The 21684-nt window shown below is 35.5% G+C and overlaps 1 protein-coding gene across 1 annotated transcript in view; it reads left to right on the top strand.

Annotated features, from left to right (window-relative positions):
* Positions 1 to 21684, top strand: part of LOC133338267 (kinesin-like protein costa) — a 50894-nt gene that overhangs the window by 11380 nt on the left and 17830 nt on the right. Inside the window, exon 5 of the mRNA XM_061546443.1 lies at positions 3049 to 5500. Coding sequence (XP_061402427.1) covers positions 3049 to 5500 — 2452 coding nt within the window. The remainder of the gene's footprint in view (positions 1 to 3048; positions 5501 to 21684) is intronic.

Raw genomic sequence — 21684 nt, 5'->3', positions numbered from 1 at the left:
CAACAGACACTTTCCTTTAGGGAGAATTTTAATTTTTCTCACACCTAAAGGGGATTTAAGCTAAGGATTTAAATACCAATGACATACTGGCGCCCAAGGCGGGGTTTTATACTTTGAATCGCCAAACCGACATTTTTAACAAACAGTTTAATGCAAAAATCGGTGTCTACGTATTGGCTGCGTGCTGTCAAAGTAGGAGAATATCGCTGGCGTTCACAGGTTCTTAAGAATTCGGTATGACCCAGACTACTTTATGCCGAATTTTTCGTTAGGTTCGTGCTTTACACTCTTACAAGAAACAACTGACTGAACAATTAAATTCCATAGATCATTTAAAACGACATAAGCTGTCAAGTTTTATTGGAAACCCCTTCATAAGAAATTGGCGCCCAACATAAAATTGTCCAACATGTAAAAAAAAAAAAAAATTAAAAAAATGGCGCCCAACTGCATTTTTATTTCAAAAGTTGGAAATTGGAAAAACCGCCTATAGTGACGATCTAATGGTCAGGAAAACTGAAGTTGAATATATATATATATATATAAAGATCAATTAGACACTCCTTTATGTCAAGGATCTCTCGTCATTCAGGGAACTCCTCAAAGTACCTGATTTTTAAAAAACTCTTGACATAATTTTACAAGACATGCTTAGGCTACCCAGAGCTTTCTCTCCAATGGAGGGATAATTGGAGACGCCATTACACGCGAAGTAGGAACATTTTTAATTAAGAAATCGTGTAGTTCCCATGAACTTTCGAATAAACTTCAGATTCCTTTTGATTGGAAGGAATTCCATATCGGTTATTATGGACTCTCCTTCTAGCTGATTTAGACACTCCATTACCATCCTCTGGAATGATAAATGATGAGTAGGATTTCTCGATATCCAGGCACCCCCTTAAAGGTCGTGATTAAATATAGATTCCTGATATAATTTTCCCAATCGTACATGGGCTACCCAGAGCTTTTTCTCCTGTGGAGGGTTAACTTCAGTTACCTTTGTACGCGATGTAGGAACGCTTTTAATTAAGAAGTCGAATAGTTCCTTGCGAACTTTTGAACAAAAATGAGATTCCTCTTGATTTGAAGGAATGTTTTATCGTTTATTTTGGGCTCTCCTTCTAGCTGATTTAGACACTCCTTTATCTTTCTTTGCAAATATAGATGGTGCCAAGAATTTCTCGCTATCCAGTCAACCCCTCAAAGGTCCTTGTCAAATATAGACTCCTTACATAATTTTCCCAGTCATGCTTAGGCTACCCAGGGCTATCTCTTCAGTAGAGGTTTAACTTCAGCTACCTTTGCATACGATGTAGGAACTTTTTTAATAAAGTTCCGTGTGAACTTCCAAATAAACTTGAGATTCATCTTGATTTGAAGGAATTACGTATGTATTGTTGTGTTCCTGTCTCTCACGATGTCTTCTTTTTGTCCGCTGCTTCCTTGGCATTGATAGATTTGGTGCATGATTGAACTCATTCATTGATTCAGTGGGCAGATCATCGGCACCAACTCAAATGCCTTTAGTCTTGGTAGTATAGCCTTGCCACTTTATGCCATGGAGCTGAGGTTTCCATCTCCACCTTTGCTTAGGAGTCACTTGAATAACCGTTGTGTTGACTACATTAGTATCCATGGCGTCAGATCTCTCTGAGGCCGCATAAATATCATCAAGTGAATGGAGTTGGAAGGTTCAAAGGAAAAGTCAGTTCGGGTTGGTTGTTGAAGTTGTGCCTGGATAGCATGAGACTGGAGATGCCTAGGGAGTCACACAAACATCAGTGGAAATGGAGTCATCATCATTTGGTTTGTTTTAAGAGTGTAATTTCGTCAGTAATATCCATGGGAGTATTTGATATGTGAGGATTGGAGATCGACCATGGCATAGCCCCTTGTCAAGCACTTAGCAGCTAAGTTTGAAAAACTTCTTGAGGTGCCCAGGTATCCAAAAGGTTCCCGGTATCGTGAAACAATCATGGGTACGAGGTCGTCTAACATCCCTGTTTTCGGGAAGTAACTTTTGGGATGAAGAGACCTAAGCTGTAGAGAGTGGTAATGTAGGGGGGCCAAGTTCCGCTTATTGATCTTGGGCTCATAGGCAATCGGTTATTTCTTTCGAGACTCTTCCCAAAACGCGCTGACTCTCTGCGACTGGTTATTTAATTCGCAGATACTCACGGGCTATTTCGTCCTTTTGATCTTGGGATCATAGGCACTCGGTAATTTCCTTTACATTCCCCCTACCCAATGACTTTCACAGCTATCCAATGCATTTTTATTGGCCTTTCCACTATCCGCAACATATAGACGCGTCCGCGTAACATCCCAGTGTTCGGTGTGTCACTTTTGGGAGGAAGTGATATAACTCCTAGAGATTGTTTAACAAGGGGAGGAAAGTTCTCCTCCTAGATCTTGGGCTCATATGCAGTCAGTCATTTTTCCGAGACTCTACCCCGCTGACTGTCCACGATTTCTTATTCACAGCTACTCAAGATAGCCTTGCTTCCCGTAGGCGGATTAAATTAGTGCCCAATAACCATCCCTAAGACATGGAATTTACGATTTGCAAGTTTTTGAATATATTGTCAAACATGCACAACGTACATTTGGCGCTCAACGTTGATAGAATACTTCCTTACTTGAACGAAAATTTGAAGTATCGACAAATCGTGAAATACTCATGGGCAGGAGATCGTTCACGAGGTCACTTTGGGGAGGAATTGACCTATCCTGTAAAGATTGGTTATCAAGGGGCGCAAAGTTCGCCTCAGTAATCTTGGGCTCATAGATAATTGGTAATTTCATCCGAGACACTCCCCGCACACCCGCTGACTGCTATGCAAATATTTTTTATTGGACTTTCCACTATCCGCAGCCTGTGGATCGGTCCGACAACATTCATATTTGTTCTCCATATGCGGAGAAATTAGTGCTCAAAAACGGAACCTCTGAAGCTTTCCAAGCATAGTTTTCTTCTTCAATATTATCAACCTCTCTTTTAAAAAACAATTTCCTAACTCTCCTTCGTTTTCACCTCTTTTTCAGATTAATAAATTCCAATGCCATTGGCGAAGATGAGAAGCAGCAAATTGAATCGTGGCTAATACAGAAGCAGGAATGTGATGATTGTCTCAATTCAAATGATTCCTCACAAACCGATACCATTCTCGATCCCATACAAGAAGAAGAAGGGGAAATGGAAGCACCAAGTCCCCCAGAAAATGAAAAAGAAGCAGAAGATAGTGCCAACGAACTCAGTGATCCTGATGTTACAGATCCGGAACTCTCATTACCGGCAAATTCGGAAAATGAATCCGACGCGGAATCGCAACAACCGGACGCTAAAAGTAAATTGGAACTGTTGATGCAAAAATTCGAAAAGAAAACCGATGAAATGGCAATGCGGAAATACAGTGATTTTATGAAAATTCACCCAAAGGCAGTGACAGAATCTCAGGAGAGTGGAGCATTTCGTAAGTTCGCAAATGGCGATGATGAGGAGAGGAGGCCTTCGTTGGCGTGCTCAGAGCGTGGCCGTCGTAGATCTATACAACCAGGGTCGGCTTTATCAAGTGTGGAATTGGCGATGCTGCAACAATTGGCCACAAGGGAACAATTGGATAATGGCAAGGGCAACAAAGAGAGTGGTGGTGGTGCTGGTGTTCAGAGCAAAGACCTGCCCTGGGAGGGGAAGGTGAATTCCGGTCGAGAAGCGGTGGAAAAGAAAATACGCAAACTGGATGCCAATATTGAGGGCCGTATGAAACAGATCCAGGAACTGGAGAAGACAATACAGCTGAAGCAGAACATTATTATGGATCTGGTGGAGACGAGTGATACCAGAACCACAGCTAAGCAGAGGTTCAACAAGAAACGCCATAAGCTGCAGGAGGAGTATGACAAATCGAAGAAGTCTTTGAGTAAAGCTTTGCAGCAGAGGAAAGATAAACGTGAGGTAGAACGTCTAAAGGCCGATGTGGCCCATTTGGAGCAGAGGCTGAATGATGTGACCTCGATAAAACACATTGCCGGAGATAGTGTACAAAAGGTTAAGAAACTGCAGCAGTCCCTAAAGGAGTCTCAGACTTTGCTGGAAAATCTCAAAAAGAAGGTGGAAAAGGAAAAGAAAAAGAAGGAAAATCTAGAGCAGGGATTAAAGGATTTACCCAAAGAGGAAGAGCTTCCAAAGAAAGTCACAAAAGTTATGGTGCACTCCGCACCTACAGAAGAACCTCCTGAAATGCAGGAGATTCAATCCCGCATCGATCATTTGGATCATATCCTAAAGGAAAAATCCAAAAATCTGCAACAACCTCAGCAAGAAGAAAATGGCGCTCAACATGAGGGTCTGAGGCATGAAATACGAAATCTGCGTAAGACACGTGATCATCTCCTGGATCAGAGATGCTTTTTGGATCAGAAATTTAAACGTGACAAGGCTCTAAGTCAAAAGGAGGAACGTAAGCTTTTGGAATGCGATGAAGCCATTGAGGCCATCGATGCTGCCATTGAATTTAAAAATGAATTGATCTGTGGCAACAAGTCCATCGATACCGATGAACGTTTGCAGCGGGAGAAGGGAGAACAGATGCTAATGGCCCGGCTTAATAAGCTTAGTAATGAAGAGATGCGTACCCTGCTCTATAAATATTTCAATAAAGTTATCGATCTGAGGGATTCATCGCGGAAGTTGGAAATGCAGCTGATGCAGTTGGAACGAGAGAAAGATGCCTGGGAATGGAAAGAGCGTGTTCTCTCCAATGCCATACGCCAAGCTCACTTGGAGGGTGAAAGGAAAGCCATCCTAATGCAAAGGCAACATGAAATGAAATTAACGCTCATGTTACGGCACATGGCCGAGGAATCTTCCATGAGTTCGGCATCATTTTCCGATCAATCACTCTCCTCGCTCTCCAGCATTCACAAACCCTCCTCCATGGCTTTGGTGCCGACAACAATGTCCATCACCAGTTCGGGAAATACAGATTCTGATTATCAATGGCCACATCAAATGAATCAAAAACTAAACAAACTACCAAGATATAAAGAAGATCCCCTACGCCTATGTCCCGCACCAAAGGATCATCCTCTGCCCCTGTACAAACAACCTTTGGATGCCTTTAAGGGGAAAACCGTAAAAGTGGCAGCTGCTGCCTCTTTAATCACCAACAATTACACAGAACCAAATCTCAATTGGCCCATGCCTCCTAGGCCACCAAAATCCAATGATATGGAATTGTGCCCCTTACCCAATCGCACCGTCACTAAATATCAAAAATCCGATGAACAAAACATGAAAATCAAAGAGAAGGAAAGTAAAAATAAATTATTTGCTAAATTTCAAGTTCTGACACGCTATGCCACAAGTAGTCAAAGGCATGAAGATTCCGCCACCTCGAACTCTTCGAATTCAAGTGGTAAATCAAATAAAGAAGTGGCGTTACTGGCGTCCCCTGAGAAACATAAAAAGTCATCGAAGAAGGGACAGAAGACGAAGGTGACGAGACAGAAAAATAAGTTGATCATTCAGGATAAGACGCGGAAGAATTGATAAGGAGAGGCAGGAAGTAATGTAAGTTCGAAAAGGGAAGTATAAAAATTATTTTTAATGGGCCTAATTAGGATTCTAAATTATGAGAGACAAAACTAGCCGAATTTAGATGGAACTGATAGATAGGAAACCACCAAAAAACTTAAAATTTGAAGAATATGAGAATCACAAAGAAAATGGCGTCCAACGTGGTTGAAAAATTAATTTAATTGTTTGTTAGTACTCGTATTCTAAAATCTATTGATATCCAAAGTAGTATTTTGGGCCTTAACTTTTATATGAAATACTTTGGCAGAATATAAAACAAATGGCGCCCAACGGAATCCATCAAAAAATTAGAAATTTGAATATGAGGATTACAAAGAAAGTGGCGCCCAACGCGATTAAAAAAACATGTTTGTTAATAATCGTATTCTAAAATTTACTGATATTCAAAATAACTTTTCGAATTTACATTGATAATGTGTATTTTTGCGGAACAAATATCAGACGGCGCCCAACGTGAATAACTAATTTTGGGAGACAAACATAACCATAGGTAGAATTGATAGAGAGGAATCCCAGCGTGAGATGCTTGTGTAATATTTTGGTGCCCAACTTGAGGAGCTGAAGTAATCTTGGAATGAGAAATTCTAAATTCAAAGTATTTTTTGTTGTGAAGTGCGGGAGGATATTTTAAGATATTACATAAATGATACCTATATTATAGAAAAGTTGCGGAATATTAGACACCTTTAAAAAGTGGCGCCCAAGGTGACAAAATATTTAAATCAATACGTTCAAATAGTTTTTTGGACCTTCATGAATATTTGGAAAAGAATACTTTATTTTTGTAACATTTAGAAATCCGAATAAGAAATATATGTTTAAATGGAGCCCATCTTTTGGGATTGTAGTGTTCAAAAGTGTATACAATCCTAACCTCAAGAATATTTAAAAATTGTCGTAAATTTAATCGATGTTGGCGACCAACATTAATATACATTTTTTTCGCCAGAACTATTTACAATGGAAAGGTCTGTTAGAATCTGATAGTTGTATGAGGTTCACAATGACCTTGTGATATTTATGTCGAAAACAATACAAAATCGACAGAATATAAAACTCTCAAGAATAAAGTGGCGCCCAACGTCCAAAGAAAGGAATGAGACTTTCATCTCTCCACACTTTCTTATTAAAACTAACTCCCTCCAAATAAAAAAAGTATCCAATCATTTTTCGTACTCTATTTTGGAAAAACAATTTGAAGCTCCCAAGAACAAAGTGGCGCCCAACGTTAAATGAGTGAAATTTCTCTTCGGCTTACTTTCAATGTATTCTACAATGTTCATAACTACGGCTCACATTTTAGCGGCAAAGCAATATTCGAAATTCAACGAATCTAAAGTTTTAAGGTGGCGCCCAACGTAAACAACATGAAGTAACGTATTCGTCTCTATATATTTTTTATTAAAATCTGCCATATCCCAAATTTCAATTCAATATTTGGATTGGTATTTTGAAAAAGAAGAATTTCTCTAAAGAAAAAAAAAACAAGCAAATATTTGGTGTACCTTCGTGGCGTACCCAATGCCATTTCACAAAAAAATCGTTTCGACATATTTTTGTATTAAAATATGTCTTCTATCAAACTTCAATTTTGGGTTATCATTTTGAAAAAGAAGAATTTTTCACAAAAAGAAATTCAGCCAAGATTTGTGGCGCCCAACGTAAATGACAAGGCGCCTAACGTTAAATACAACGAATGGCGAAATCGTATCTCTATATTCTTTATTAAAATCTGTCATCTCTCAAACTTGAACTGACATTTTGAAAAGAAAGTCATTTTCAAGAGAACAATATCAGGCAATATGTGAACTCTCTTTGTGGCGCCCAACGTCATTTCAACCAATTTTATATTAAATTTTATAAACTTTAGAAAATATAATTTTAATTAAAAATGTGGCGCCCAACTATTTGATGACAAAGTACAGAATTCGTGCTTTAAAAACTTTAAAAGACAAGTTATCGTTGCACATATTCATTTCAATCTCAATCTCACACACTTCATATTTTGCCAATTTCGTATTGAAAATGTGATTTCAATTAAAAAAAAAAATCAGCGCACAAATGCTATATGGAGAAATGCAATTTTATTCGTTTAACAAAATGTATAACATTCCTTTAGTGTAAAACAAATTTTGAAAACTACCAATAGCGCACCTAATGTTTAGGATCTTCCGATATTCTGTAAATATTCGGTATTTTGTGCACGTTTTCAAACCTATTGAAATTTGTAGTATTTTTAGTTATCTTTGTCAAATATTCCTTTTTAGGTCAAAAATGTATCAACATTGGTGCACTTTTTTTATATAAAATTTTGTACCCTTTCAATAATATGATTTTAATAAAAAATGTGGCGCCCAACTTCTAAATTCCACCTAATATTTAGGATTCCCCAGTATTCTCTAAATATTCAGTATTTTGGGCACATTTTTCAACCTAATTCCGAATTTTGCAGTAAAATCTTCCTTTAAAAATTTAGATTTTTTTAGATTAGTCCTCATATAACATTACCTCTAAAATGTTGGTATTTTTTGGGATTTTACACAATTTTTTCAATCTAATTGGCTCTAAATTTTTATTTTGGTTTCTCATTGGGTGTCAAATCTTCTTCTTCCTAAAAATTATCAGTATCTATTCTCGTTTTGGTATAGTCCATATAATGGAACCCAAGTTTCGGTGTTAGTTATGTATATGGCCTATCCTGTCAGATTATACAGAATTGCTTACTGGTTTCTAAGTATATGAAACCAATAAGCAATTCTCTATAGCGAAGTTAAGGTCTCATGAACCCAGTAGCATAAAAACCGTTAGGTTTTCAGTTGTCTTCTTTTACATATCCACTTTTAATTTCAAAATGTTCGTAATGTGACCCACAATGGGAAACTATTGGTGTGTTACAGAACCTGTTTTACTACGATAACAATTTTTCCTCTATGATATCGAGATAAGTTGTAAGAATTAGTAGACTCTTGCAGTATGGGAACATGCCATATAATTACAATTTTCTATTAAAAGTGTAACATTTTCAAATTTCGCTTTCATAATCTCTCAACATTCGTTTGAGACAAAAAGTTGAATAACTCCAGAACAATTCAAAATTATAATGGCGCCCAACTGAAGAATGATTTAAAGACCTCTTTCCTCAGGTTGTAATGTTACTAATTCAAGACTGTGAAGTTTTTTTTTTTGCGAAAAATAAAAAGTCTTTAAGTGATCACAAAGTTATTGTGTCGGATTTCTAAGGTTATTAACAACAATGTATAAATTTTCCTTAATTTTGTTACGGTGAAAATTTCAATTTCCGTTTAATTTGGCTATTTTTTATTACATCTCTCATATGAGTTCTCCCATACTGTCCTCACTATATATAACTCGTTAAAATAATAAAAAAAAATAAGTTAAGCTAATATTTTATGTATGATTTTTTGTAAATAATATAAGTCATAGTTTATAAAAAATACAAAGAATTTTGATCTCAAAGATTTAAAATCTTAAACCTAAATAATAAATAAATTGCTCAAATGTAATCCTCTGTAAACTATGTTTATATAACATATATTTTAAATAATTAAGTAATTCTAAATAAAAATAAATTGTATTTAGGAATATATTTTTTCTAGTCTAAGTAAACCATTGTAACTATTGTCAAATAAAAATATCGAAAATAATAATTATAATAAACTACAATTGAAAAAATAATCCCACAATAAAACAAATTTTTGCAATTTTTTTTTCATTTTTACCTGCCGAATGGGACCATTAGCGAAATTGCTTTGTGGCACATCATAAAATCTCGCCTCTTTATAAGTCTTTAAATGGTTATGATGTGCGCTATTGTTCTAAGAAAAATTGGCTGAATTTCATAGAGATGTTAATCTGCGTAATTGAGAAACAGGTAAGTGAAGAAATGTGTATTGGATTTACCATCAAAAATTCAGTGAATAATTGTTGTAGTTTGTCTTTGTTGCAAAATGTGTGCCTTAAGTCTTTTATGTGCGCGTTTGTGTCTTAAGTCTTTCTTTTGTTGTAACTCTTAGCATTTGAGTATAATAGACGATTTTTCATAAGGATGGGCGATAGCAGCAACCTTTTAACTGCTTGCAAAATTCCAACAGAAATCCCGACCAACTTTTAAAAGAAAAAAATGCAAAAATGTTACCAGTTTATTACAAAGTCTATTTTGGAAGACCAGTTATTTCGGCATATCTTTTTATGCTAGTGCATATGGATGGTCTCTAATTTTTGGTTTGCGTTTTTAATCAGTTTTTTTGCAAAAAAAAAAACTTCACAGTCTTGAATTAGTAACTTTACAACCTGAGGAAAGAGGTCTTTAAATCATTCTTCAGTTGGGCGCCATTATAATTTTGAATTGTTCTGGAGTTATTCAACTTTTTGTCTCAAACCAATGTTGAGAGATTATGAAAGTGAAATTTGAAAATGTTACACTTTTAATAGAAAATTGTAATTATATGGCATGTTCCCATACTGCAAGAGTCTACTAATTCTTACAACTTATCTCGATATCATAGAGGAAAAATTGTTATCATAGTAAAACAGGTTCTGAAACACACCAATAGTTTCCCATTGCGGGTCACATTACGAACATTTGGAAATTAAAATTGGATTTGTAAAAAAAGAGAACTGAAAACCTAACGGTTTTTGTGCTACTGGGTTCATGAGACCTTAACTTCGCTATAGAGAATTGCTTATTGGTTTCATATACTTAGAAACCAGTAAGCAATTCTGTATAGTCGGACAGGATAGGCCATATGCATAACTAACACCGAAACTTGGGTTCCATTATACGGATTATACCAAAACGAGAATAGATACTGATAATTTTTAGTAAGACGATTTGACACCCAATGAGAACCCAAAATAACAATTTAGAGCTAATTAGATTGAAAAAAATATCTAATATCCCAAAAGTACCAAAATGTTAGAGGTAACGTAATATGGGGGCTAATGTAAAAAATGTACCAATGTTGATAAATTTTAAAGGACGATTTGACTCTGAAATTCTGAGTTCGGTTGAAAAATGTGCCCAAAATATTGAATATTTAGAGAATATTGGGAATCCTAAACAATTTGTAGAATTTAGAAGTCCGGCGGCACATTTTTTATTAAAATTCTGAAATATTGAAAAGGTATTGGCTGACCTAAAAAGTGCACCAATGTTGATACATTTTTGATGGAAGATTAGACTCCCCAACATAACTCAAAATACGGAATTATGATGAAAAAACTGGGTTCAATTACGTTGAAAAACGTGCCCAAAATACCGAATATTTACTAAACATTCGGTACACTAAAGGAATGTTATACATTTTGTTAAACGAATTCTGCATTTCTCCATATAGCATTTGTGCGCCATATTTTTAATTGAAATCACCGACTTTAATACGAAATTGGCCAAATATTTGCTGACCTAAAAATGGCACCAACGATAACTCTAAATGCCGAATTACGTTGGAAAGCGTGCCCTTATTAACGAATATTTACAGAATATTGGGAGATACTAAACATTAGGTACACTACCGGTAGGTTTTAAATTTATTTCACGAATTCCGTTTTTCTCCGTTTAGAAGTTGGGCGCCACAATTTATAATTAACAACATATTTTTAAAGGGTACAGAACTTTATAGAAAATTGTCTGAAGTTACGTTGGGCGACTAATACTGGCTGACATAAAAGTGTAACAATATTTACAATTCGTTGAAGGACGATTCCATTCCCAAAGATAACTCAAAATACCGAATTATAGTATGGTTATGTGAAATATTAGGTCCAATGAAATTGGAAAATGTGCCCAATACACCGAATATTGAGAGATCCGAAACATTAGGTACCCTACCGGTAGGTTTTAAATTTTGTATCTTTCTAGAAGTTGGACGCCACATATTTATTAAAAAAATATTTTTGAAAGGTTATAAAATTTAAAATAAAATTGGCTAAATAACGTTGGTCGCCACAAAGCCTATCGAACGGCTGATTTTTTCCTTTTGAAAAATTCCAATTTTTCCAAAACTTTATTGAAGTGTGGGAGATTGCAGATTTTAATAATGAATATGTCGAGACGAATATGTCACTCCTTGTCTTTTACGTTGGGCGCCACTATTAAAAATATCGGAAAGTTTTTAATGTTATTTCACGAATTCTGTACTTTGTCATCAAGTAGTTGGGCGCCACATTAAAATTAAATTATAAAATTTAATATAAAACTCAAACGTCAAATCTTATCCAAAATTTCAGCATTTATATTTTATATTTTGGATTCTAGATGTGTAGAAAAATTTTCCTACGAAAAATTTTTAATATTCGTTCAAGTTTCCGGTTAGTCTAATGACCTCAGTTCTAGACGTGTTCGGCCAAAAGGTATGGCGATATTTGCGTCTATAGTGTGTAGGCCTGTAACACCTGTGGCTATTAGATTGATTCGTACAAGACCGTGCTCAGAGGAATTGCTTGTGGTATTTATACATCCCAGTACAGTTTTTTAATTTAACTGCTTTGGATGTTACTGATTGTTTTCTATACGTCAGTATGTTTTCTATGAAGAATATTCCTTTTGCAACATCTCCAGTCTAGGTCAGAAAAAATACAATGCCAATTTAGCTGAGTGTAATCGCCATGAAATCGGTATCGTCCAATTTTTGATATTTTTGAGATTGTTGCTACATTTTTAATAGATGTGAGCCATAATCAGGAATTCTGTGTGGCCAAAAAACTTCTTCACAGGAAATTTTAGGTTTTTTGAAGATCTTAGTCACATTTTTTATCCGAAGTAAGACATTACAAGTTCTTGACAAATTATACGAAAAAAATGTTAAAAATTACAATTTTTCACAAATAATTTTCAACATAGACAACTTAGGTTGGAAAATGATGGAAAACTTCCATCATTTCAATCCATCAGTAAACTTCCATCATTTCTCCGATATTATCGACATTTCGATATTATCGACATTTTCGATGCACCTGTGCTAGGTGCATCTTTAAAACCAACCAGTAAGGAAAGCTCAAAAGATCACCACTTTGGGTACATACAAGAGATGCTCATATGTACAATATCCTTTAGATAGAATAGATATAGCATCTTTGGAGGTCATTGAAATGGAATCGGACGAAATGAACTGCGTGAAGTTAATAGATATTTTAAGTAAATTAAAACAACCCATACACATGCCAATCTGAAATTTTTGAATTTCAATCATCGAGCTAAATATGTATAAGATTTATATATAAATGGACGTATTTGAGCTACCATGGCATCCATCATTTGGTATGCTGTCGCACAGTGCGCTATCCAAAATTTATCTCGATATTTAATCCAATACACGTTATTGTAGGTTCGATTGTGCACTAATTCGTCCTAAGCAGACAAACTTGAGTTACTTGGTACATAATTTTGATGAAATCGGACGAAACTATATATGGGAGCTTTAACTAAATCTGAACCGAATCCATCAAAATTTCGCATATACCAATCTGGGCCTAATTCAGTACCCTGTGCAAAATGTTGTCTCAATCGGACCAAAATTGGCAGTATTGTGCTCCATTTACACAAAATCGGATTATATATGGCAGGAAACTATATATGGGAGCTATACCAAAATCTGAATCGATTCCAACAAAACTTGGCATACATCAATCCAGACCAAATTCAGTACTCTGTGCAAAATTTTGTCTCAATCGGACCAAAATTGGCAGTATGGTGCTCCTTTTATATAAAATCGGACGAAACTGTATATGAGAGCTATATCTAAATCTGAACCGATTCCAACAAAATTTCACAAACAACAATCTGGACCTAATTCAGTAAGCAGTGCAAAATTTGGCCTTAATCGGACAAATCTTAGCAGTATTGTGCTCTATTTACACAAAATCGGATTATATATGGCAGGAAACTATATATGGGAGCTATACCAAAATCTGAACCCATTCCAACAAAACTTGGCATACATCAATCCAGACCGAATTCAGTACTCTGTGCAAAATTTTGTCTCAATCGGACCAAAATTGGCAGTATGGTGCTCCTTTTATATAAAATCGGACGAAACTGTATATGGGAGCTATATCTGAATCTGAACCGATTTCAACAAAACTTGGCATACATCAATACAGACCGAATTCAGTACTCTGTGCAAAATGTTGTCTCAATCGGACCAATATTGGCAGTATGGTGCTCCATTTAGATAAAATCGGACTAAACTACATATGGGAGCTATATCTGAATCTGCACCGATATCAACAGAACTTGGCATACATCAATCCAGACCGAATTCAGTATTTTGTGATTCTATGCATTCTATGCAAAGAGTGATTTTATGCATATTCTCAAAAGGAATCATTGGTCTATCTCGACTTATTTCGCCTGTTACACACATATGCACAATGACATAATACCCTGTACCACAGTGTGGTGAAGGGTATAAAAATTCCTGAACGGAATCTACGAAGCCAAAATTGCACATAATTGGATCGGAACCATAAACACCATTCACAATTTTAGCCGATTGGCTTGTATTTTCGCCTTTGTCAAATTTGGGCTTGATTTTGGTATGGCTCACATATACGTTGGGCGCCATAATATTGTTATTGAACGATTGAGGTCACATTTTTGCAAGAATTTGTCTGAAATTTAGTAGTTCGGGTTCCTAATGCATGTGAAATAATCAACATCGGGTCAGATTTTGCTATAGCCCCTATAAACGTTGGGGTCATAATATTAGGTTTGCAGGACATTCTTACAGTGACATACTTGCTAAATAATTGACTATATTCCTAGGAGACATCATTGCGAAAAATTCCAATATTGCTCCTGATTTTGGTGTACCCGTCATATACTTTGGGCGCCAATGTTTTGAAAGATGGAATGCAACACCGTATTTTGTTATATATTACTACAAATTTGTCTATATTGGTCATTTTAGTATAGTTTCATATACGTTGGGCGCCATAATATTGAATTAAAAATATTTAAGTAGAAATTTTGTAATAGAAATGGCTGAAAGATCGATTTATATCGGACTCTTGCAGGGGAAACTCATTGCTCAAATTTTTGATCATCGGATCATATTTGTTGTAACGTTGGGCGCCATTATATTGATTTTGAAGGAATAAAGTTGCATTCTTACAAAATAATCGACTATGTTTCTGAGGGTTCTTAAGAAACATCATTTCAGAAAAATGTATAATATTGGTCAAATTTTGGTGTAGCCTTTATATTATTCTACATTGGTTAGATTTCCTATACTTTGGGCGCCATAATATTGCGTTTAAAAAGCAATATTGCATAAAAAATGGCTGAAAGAACGATTTATGTCGGACTCTTGCAAGGGAAAATTCATTGCAAAAGATTGCCATCATCGGATCAAATTTTGCTATAACGTTGGGCGCCATAATATTAGTTTGAATATAATTAAAATAATTAACTATGTTTTGATAGTTCGGGTTCCTAGAAAACATCATTGCATAACAAATTCCAATATTGTTTCAATTTTTGATGTAGCTTTCATTTACGTTGGGCGCCAATGTTTTAAAAGATCCTAGTGTTTATCTTGTTAAAAATTCTTTAACTTTGGCCAGATTTTAGTGCAGTTTCATACACGTTGGGCGCCATAATATTGGTTTTAAAATATTCATGAGGAAATCTTGCATAAGAAATGTTAGTACGAACAATTTATGTTGGATTCTTGTAAGGGAAAATTAATTGCTAAAGATTGGCGTCGTAAGATCAGATTTTGATAAACGTTGGGCGCCATTATATTGATTTCAATATAATTACAATAAATTTTCAGATTTTGATGTAGCTTTTATTTACTCTGTGCGCCAATGTTTTGAAATGTGGGATGTAACATCGTATTTCATGACCTTAGTAAATTAAAAAAATCTCTTGTTGAAAAGTCTTTAACATTGGCCAGATTTTAGTATAGTTTCATATATATTGGGCGCCATAATATTGAGTTCAAAATATTTAAGTAGAAATCTGGCATAAGAAATGGATTTAATATGTTATTTTAAGTTGTTATTGAATAAATCTTCATCACAAAAATTTGCCATAATTGGTCGAGATTTTGGTATCTTCTATTCTACGTGTTTTCTATGGACTGATGACATTTTAAAGGCTCGGTGTAGTTAGAGGATTTTTTATGTGTCTGGTATGGTATGTTTTTGTAACTTCGTACTAATTATCAGTAGCTTTATTTTACGCGAATTAAATCCTTCTTCGAATTCTTATAATATCTTTGCTACCATACCACGTATATCACCCCAAATTCGCGTTATTCCACTACCCTAATCCTAATACACACACATGTGTGTGTGTGTGTGTTCACGCTACAACAACATACAAATCTCAAATCGCAGGTATTCAACAGGTGTAAAAACCAGAAACCGGTATGATGGCTTAACACAATCTTGCGCACACACAAAACACGAACAAAAAAATAAATACCCACTACGAATATGCGGAATCAAAACAAAAAACAACAACAATAACTAAAATAACCCATAATACTCCTACCTACCACGCAACAATGACTAAAATTTACCACATTTCCCCTAACGCAAAAGGGAAATTTTTCGTGTGCAGGGAAATTTGAGGTCTGGACAAGTTTTGTACGGCATACAGCTGCCAGTCATCGTTTGGATATCGGACGGAAACGTTCAAATTTCGTGAGGTAAACGGGAGTTTTTGACGGTCGCTGTAGCACACACACAAACACACCCCTGTATTTTTAGTTGTACTCAAAACAGAAGAAAAAAAGAGAACCCTCCCCAACAACGACGGGTTGGATTTTATTTTGTTTGCTGGTGGAGAATAATTGGAGATACAGGGCGAACCGGAGGACAGACAGACAAACATATGTACTAAGAAGACAGACAAAGACTTGGGACATCTGACAGACATACAAAAATTATTACTTACAAAAAAATGTTCTACAATTTATTTCTCGTTTAGCGTACCCGTCATCGACATCTCATATCGTCGTCATCGTCGCCGTATTTTGAGAGCTTCTTAAAGCGTATCTTGAAATCATTAATTAATTCATGAAACCGGTCGTTCGTATTATCACGTCGTGGGTGCTTGAATGAAATCGAAAATCTAAATCTAATCTGAAAGTGAATTCAGAAGCAAAAAAGCTGCCGCAGCAGTCTTTGAAGCCGGAGTCTTCAGAATAAAGGTGAAAAATAAGTGTGTAAATTTTAGTTAATTTAAAAAAGTGTGTGAAATTTTGCAAAAAAAGAAAGCAAATCAGAATAAAAATTGCAATTTGGATAAACCAGCCACCCCCCAGGATTAGTGGCAGTTTAACCCATTGCAATTTTGGTGTTAAAATTGTCTGCTGGCCCCCGCTATACCTTCTTAAAGGAGGTTCCCCAAAAAAGTCTGTGGAATATAAATTTAAGGAATATTTTCCATCTACCGTGGATTTTAAAAGGAAAAAAAATATTTTCATAAAAGGTAAGCCGTCGAAAATCCACCTTTGTTTTAGACAAATTTATCAAAAATAAGAAGAAGCATCCTTTGCTGCTTCTTCTTCTTCTTGGTACTTGTTTGAAAAAAAGAAAGAAGAAAATACATAGCTCATCATCATCGCCGTCGTAGTCGTCCAACAAATACAGTGAAAAACTTTTTTCCTTTTGCAATTTTAAGGGTGGTGTTTTTCCGTCTTTTCTTTTGTTGTTGTGTTTTATTTTTTGCATTTGTATTGGTGGGGTTCCTCACTGACATTTGTGTATGTGCTTAATAAATGTCTAAAGGATTTTCTTTTTTATAATTTCTATTATTTTATAGAAATTTATTAAAATAATTTGAATATTTTTCTAGTTTCAAAATTTGTGGGGAATTTCCTTTAAGCTGCATATTGATTTTTCCTTGTTTTTCTTCCCGTTGTTCTTGTAACTCCTTACACCACCCTCCGCCCTTCATCACTTGTGGCAAAATTTTTTGTTTGCAATTGTGTTGTTGGTGTTTATGGTGGTGGTTTGGTGTCTAGCAGTCTCTTCATCAATTGCGTATTTGAGTGTGTTTGCATGTGTATGTGTGAAGGAGGACAGGGTTGCCAAGTGCCAAAAATTCACTGTGAAATTCATTTCCGTTTTCCGAATATCCTTCTGTCATTTGAATTTAGAATAGAAATTTGAAATAATAAAATATAGAGGTTAGTCATATGGAAATCTTTGATAGTGGCGCCCAATTAGAGACATTTTGAAACCTTCTTCTTTTTTAAGTAAGCCAGATTAATCCCTTTCTTGTTGTTAAAAAAATATATAAAAACAACAAGATTTTTATTTTTAAGTGGGTTATGGTTACATTGATTACTTTCGGATAGGCAGGGAAAACTATAGCTTCGGATTTCGCCACAAATCCTCATCAGTTCTCTTAGTTTTTTGCTTGGGATATTGTACAAGGGAGTCATGTATCAAAATATTTGTATAACGTACCCATACTCCCTCAAAAATACCAAAATTTCGGAGGTACCTTTAAAAAGTTGTGGCTACCCTTATACGTTGGGCGCCATAATACAGGTTCTCAAGGAAACAAGTAGCATTCATGCTAAAGTCCAATACAATGATAATATTTTTTTAGTTCTCCCCAAAATACCAAAATTTCGGAGGTAGCTTAGAATAGTGGTGGCTACCCTTATACATTGGGCGCTGTAATATTGGTTCTGAAGGAAACAAATTACATTTACGCAAAAATAATTGGCAATATTTTCATAGTTCTCCCCAAAATACCAAAATTTCGGAGGTACCTATAAATTGTGGTGGCTAGCCTTGTACGTTTGGCGCCATAATATTGGTTCCGAAGGAAACAAGTTGCATTCATTGACTATATTTTCATAGTTCGAGTTCATAGGAAGCATTATTGCAAACAAAGTCCTAATATTGGTTCAGATTTTAGTGTAGCAAGTACATAGGTTGGCCGCCATTGTTTTCAAAATTAAATGAAAATGGCATGCAATATCATATTTCATGATCTTGAATAAGAATGATAACCCTAAATATCAAATTTCACTTAATTCGGTTGAAAAACTTGCCGAAATTCCTCAAAATACCTGAATATAGGGCGGTACTGTTATATGGCAGCTACCCTAAAATGTGGGCCAATTCAAATAATTTTTGAACAGAAGATTGTCTAATCAATGAGAACCCAACATACCAAATTACAGCCAATTTGGTTGAAAAACGTACCTGACAACGTCAAATTGCCGAATATGGCGCCCAACATACAGGTGAGTTATATCGAAAATTTGTATGGACCGTTATATAGGAGCTACCCTAAAAATTACGACAATCCTAATAATGTAGCAAGGACGATTTGCTACATTATGAGAACCCAAAATATTAAATTACAGCCTATTCGGGTGGGAAAAACGTGTCGAAAAACTTCAAAAAACCAAATATGGCGCCCAATGTATTAGTGAGTTATATGGACCAGTATTTATAATTTTTGGTAGAAAGGTTTGTTACACAATGAGGTGGAAACACGTGTCTAAACCCCCAAAATACCGATTATTAAAGGGTACCCGTATATCGACTACATCGAAACTTGTGTCAATATTTCAATATAAATATTGAAAAAGTGCCTAAAAAACGAAATTTGGGATGTACCGTTATATGGCGACTACCCTAAAAACAAAACAAATAGTTATAACTTTTGGTAGAGAATTTTTCTATGCAATCAGGACCCAAAATACCAAATTACTACTAATTCGGTTGAAATGCCGAAATTAGGGAGTTAACGTTAGATGGGGGCTACCCTGAAAAGTGAGCCAATGTTGATTATTTTTGTTTGGGCGATTTTCTACCCAATGAGAACCCATAATATCAAATAACAGCCAATTCGGTTCAAAAACTTCGCTGAAAACTAATTGCCGAATATGGCGCCCAACGTATAGCTGATTTTTTCTTAAATTTGAACCAAAAAGTAAAAATTTGTTAATAATTTGCTGATGGCTTTCTAGGAAACCTCCTTGCAATCTCATTCTCGGATTTTGTTGATCTTAAGATCCAGATTTTGATATAGCATCCATAGATTTTTAGTGATTTAGATTTTTTCTGATTGAAAGAAATATTAAAAAATCGGAACGGGTACTCAAAGCTTTTTGAATATCAGACTGAAGCCTCCATAATATTGCTTAAAAATTGGCTGTGGGATTCCTAGGAAACCACTTCGCAATAATCACGTCGTATATATTGGGCGCATAACAGAGTCTGAAAGTGATTGAAAAATCGATGCTAATATCTCTGATTGTTCTATATTTGCATATATCTTTCATATACGTTGGGTACCATAATATTGCTTTTGAACTATTTATGTTCTGCTCTTGCAAAATAGTATCCTGAAATGTAAAATTCCGGGTTTCTACTGAAATGGAATTAGAATTCTTTTTTTTTTCAAAATGCTTAAATCTCAAATTTACTGCCTCCTGAGCTCGGCAACCCTTATTTATAATCGCAAATTGACTCTCCCTGTACATGTGCGTTTCGTTTTCCAAAAATGCGAATGTATTCTCATTTAGATTTCTGCATAGGTGTTTTACTTCACAGTGTTTGTCTGTGTGTGCCTCTGTGTACGCTTCTTATTCTTTGGGTATGTTTGAAAAGTTCCACCACCCCTGTACAAAAGGGTGTGTACATGGGTGATTTTTTTTTGTTTCTTTGCTTCGTACAAACTCCCAAAACATTTCTCTACGTCTATGGTCGCCCTCTTCTGAACATTGTTGTAAAAATCAGTCATGAGGCGATTATATGTACACTACCCTCTGGCGCCCCAATGCGCCACCCTTCATCTCTTACAAACTATGTGTATAGACGACTCTCCTAAGCACGTTGTTTTGCATCGTTGTCGTGGTGGCCGTCGTCGTCGACGTTTGTTGGTTGTTCTGCTCGATTCATTCGTTTTGTTTGAAACAAGGGAAACTCGATTTTTGTTACCATAAAAATTCGTTATTTATTGCATTATTGCCAATGTGTTCTGCGTTCGTTTGGTCGGTGTGCTGGCTCGATGATTCATATTGGGTTGCATTTTATTGTTGTTTTTGTTGCTGCTGTTTTTGTTTGCGTCTAGCAAACATGTGACTGCAGTCTTTTGGCAAAAATACGTTTTGGGGGAAAGAATATCCTGGTGGAGTAGGGAATAACTATTCATAGATAGTTTTATGGAATTTTGAAAAAGATTTTAATTTTTTATTTGGTGGTGGAACGAAATTGTTTCAGAATGGTGCTAAAGCGGAACGGAGCAAATATTTGCTGAAAATTTCGAGGAAAATTAAGTGATAATATTTGAATAAATGGGGAAAGTATTGATCTGCTGAGAAGATACAAATAGCGGAAATTTGTAATAGTTCTAAGACATTGCAAAATGTGGACCTATATTACCTTGTCGTTACCAGAAAGTATTGTTCATCTTTTGGTGACCTAAGAAAGGCAATTGGAGTCTAGACGATTGGAAATCTGTCCACGTGAGCTAGTTTGCTCAACACCAGCTTCCTCTGATTAAAAAAGAATACTTTTCAAAATATCGGGACGGTTCTCCAAAGCTTCTTGAAAGGTTGCAATCATGATCAAACGTTTCCATGCTTTTAGTACCACACTGAGATTAATTAGTCTTGAGATTATGATATAGCTTCCATATACGTTGGGCGCCATTATATGGGTTTTGATGGATTTAAGTCACTTTTTTCCTTAAAAATTGGCTGTGGGATTTCTAGGAAATCTCTTTGAGAACATTCTTAAAAATTAATTCAGATTTTGTTATACATCTCCCTTATAAGTTGGGTGCCAAATGGTGTTTTTTAAAGTTATTAGGCACATTTTAAAAATAAATTGTCTGTAATTCGATATTTAGTGTTCTTAGTGAATAGAAACCCTGCTTTGACCTTTTCGTACAGATTTTAGTATAACCCAGCCATACGTTGGGCGCCATATTCGGAATTTTGAGGTTTTTAGGCAAGTTTTTTCAACCGAATTGATTCTAATTTGATATTTTATGTTCTCATTAAGAAACTTTCAAAAAATAACTCAACTATACGTTGGGCGCCATATTCGACATTTTGGTGCTCATTATATATTGG

The sequence above is a fragment of the Musca vetustissima genome, unplaced genomic scaffold (genome assembly GCF_032173495.1).
Source record: "Musca vetustissima isolate MV318-11 ecotype Yass unplaced genomic scaffold, APGP_CSIRO_Mvet_v1 utg10199, whole genome shotgun sequence".
NCBI lineage: Eukaryota > Metazoa > Arthropoda > Insecta > Diptera > Muscidae > Musca > Musca vetustissima.
Note: the sequence above shows the minus strand (reverse complement) of the source record. Positions and strands in the feature narration are given on the sequence as shown.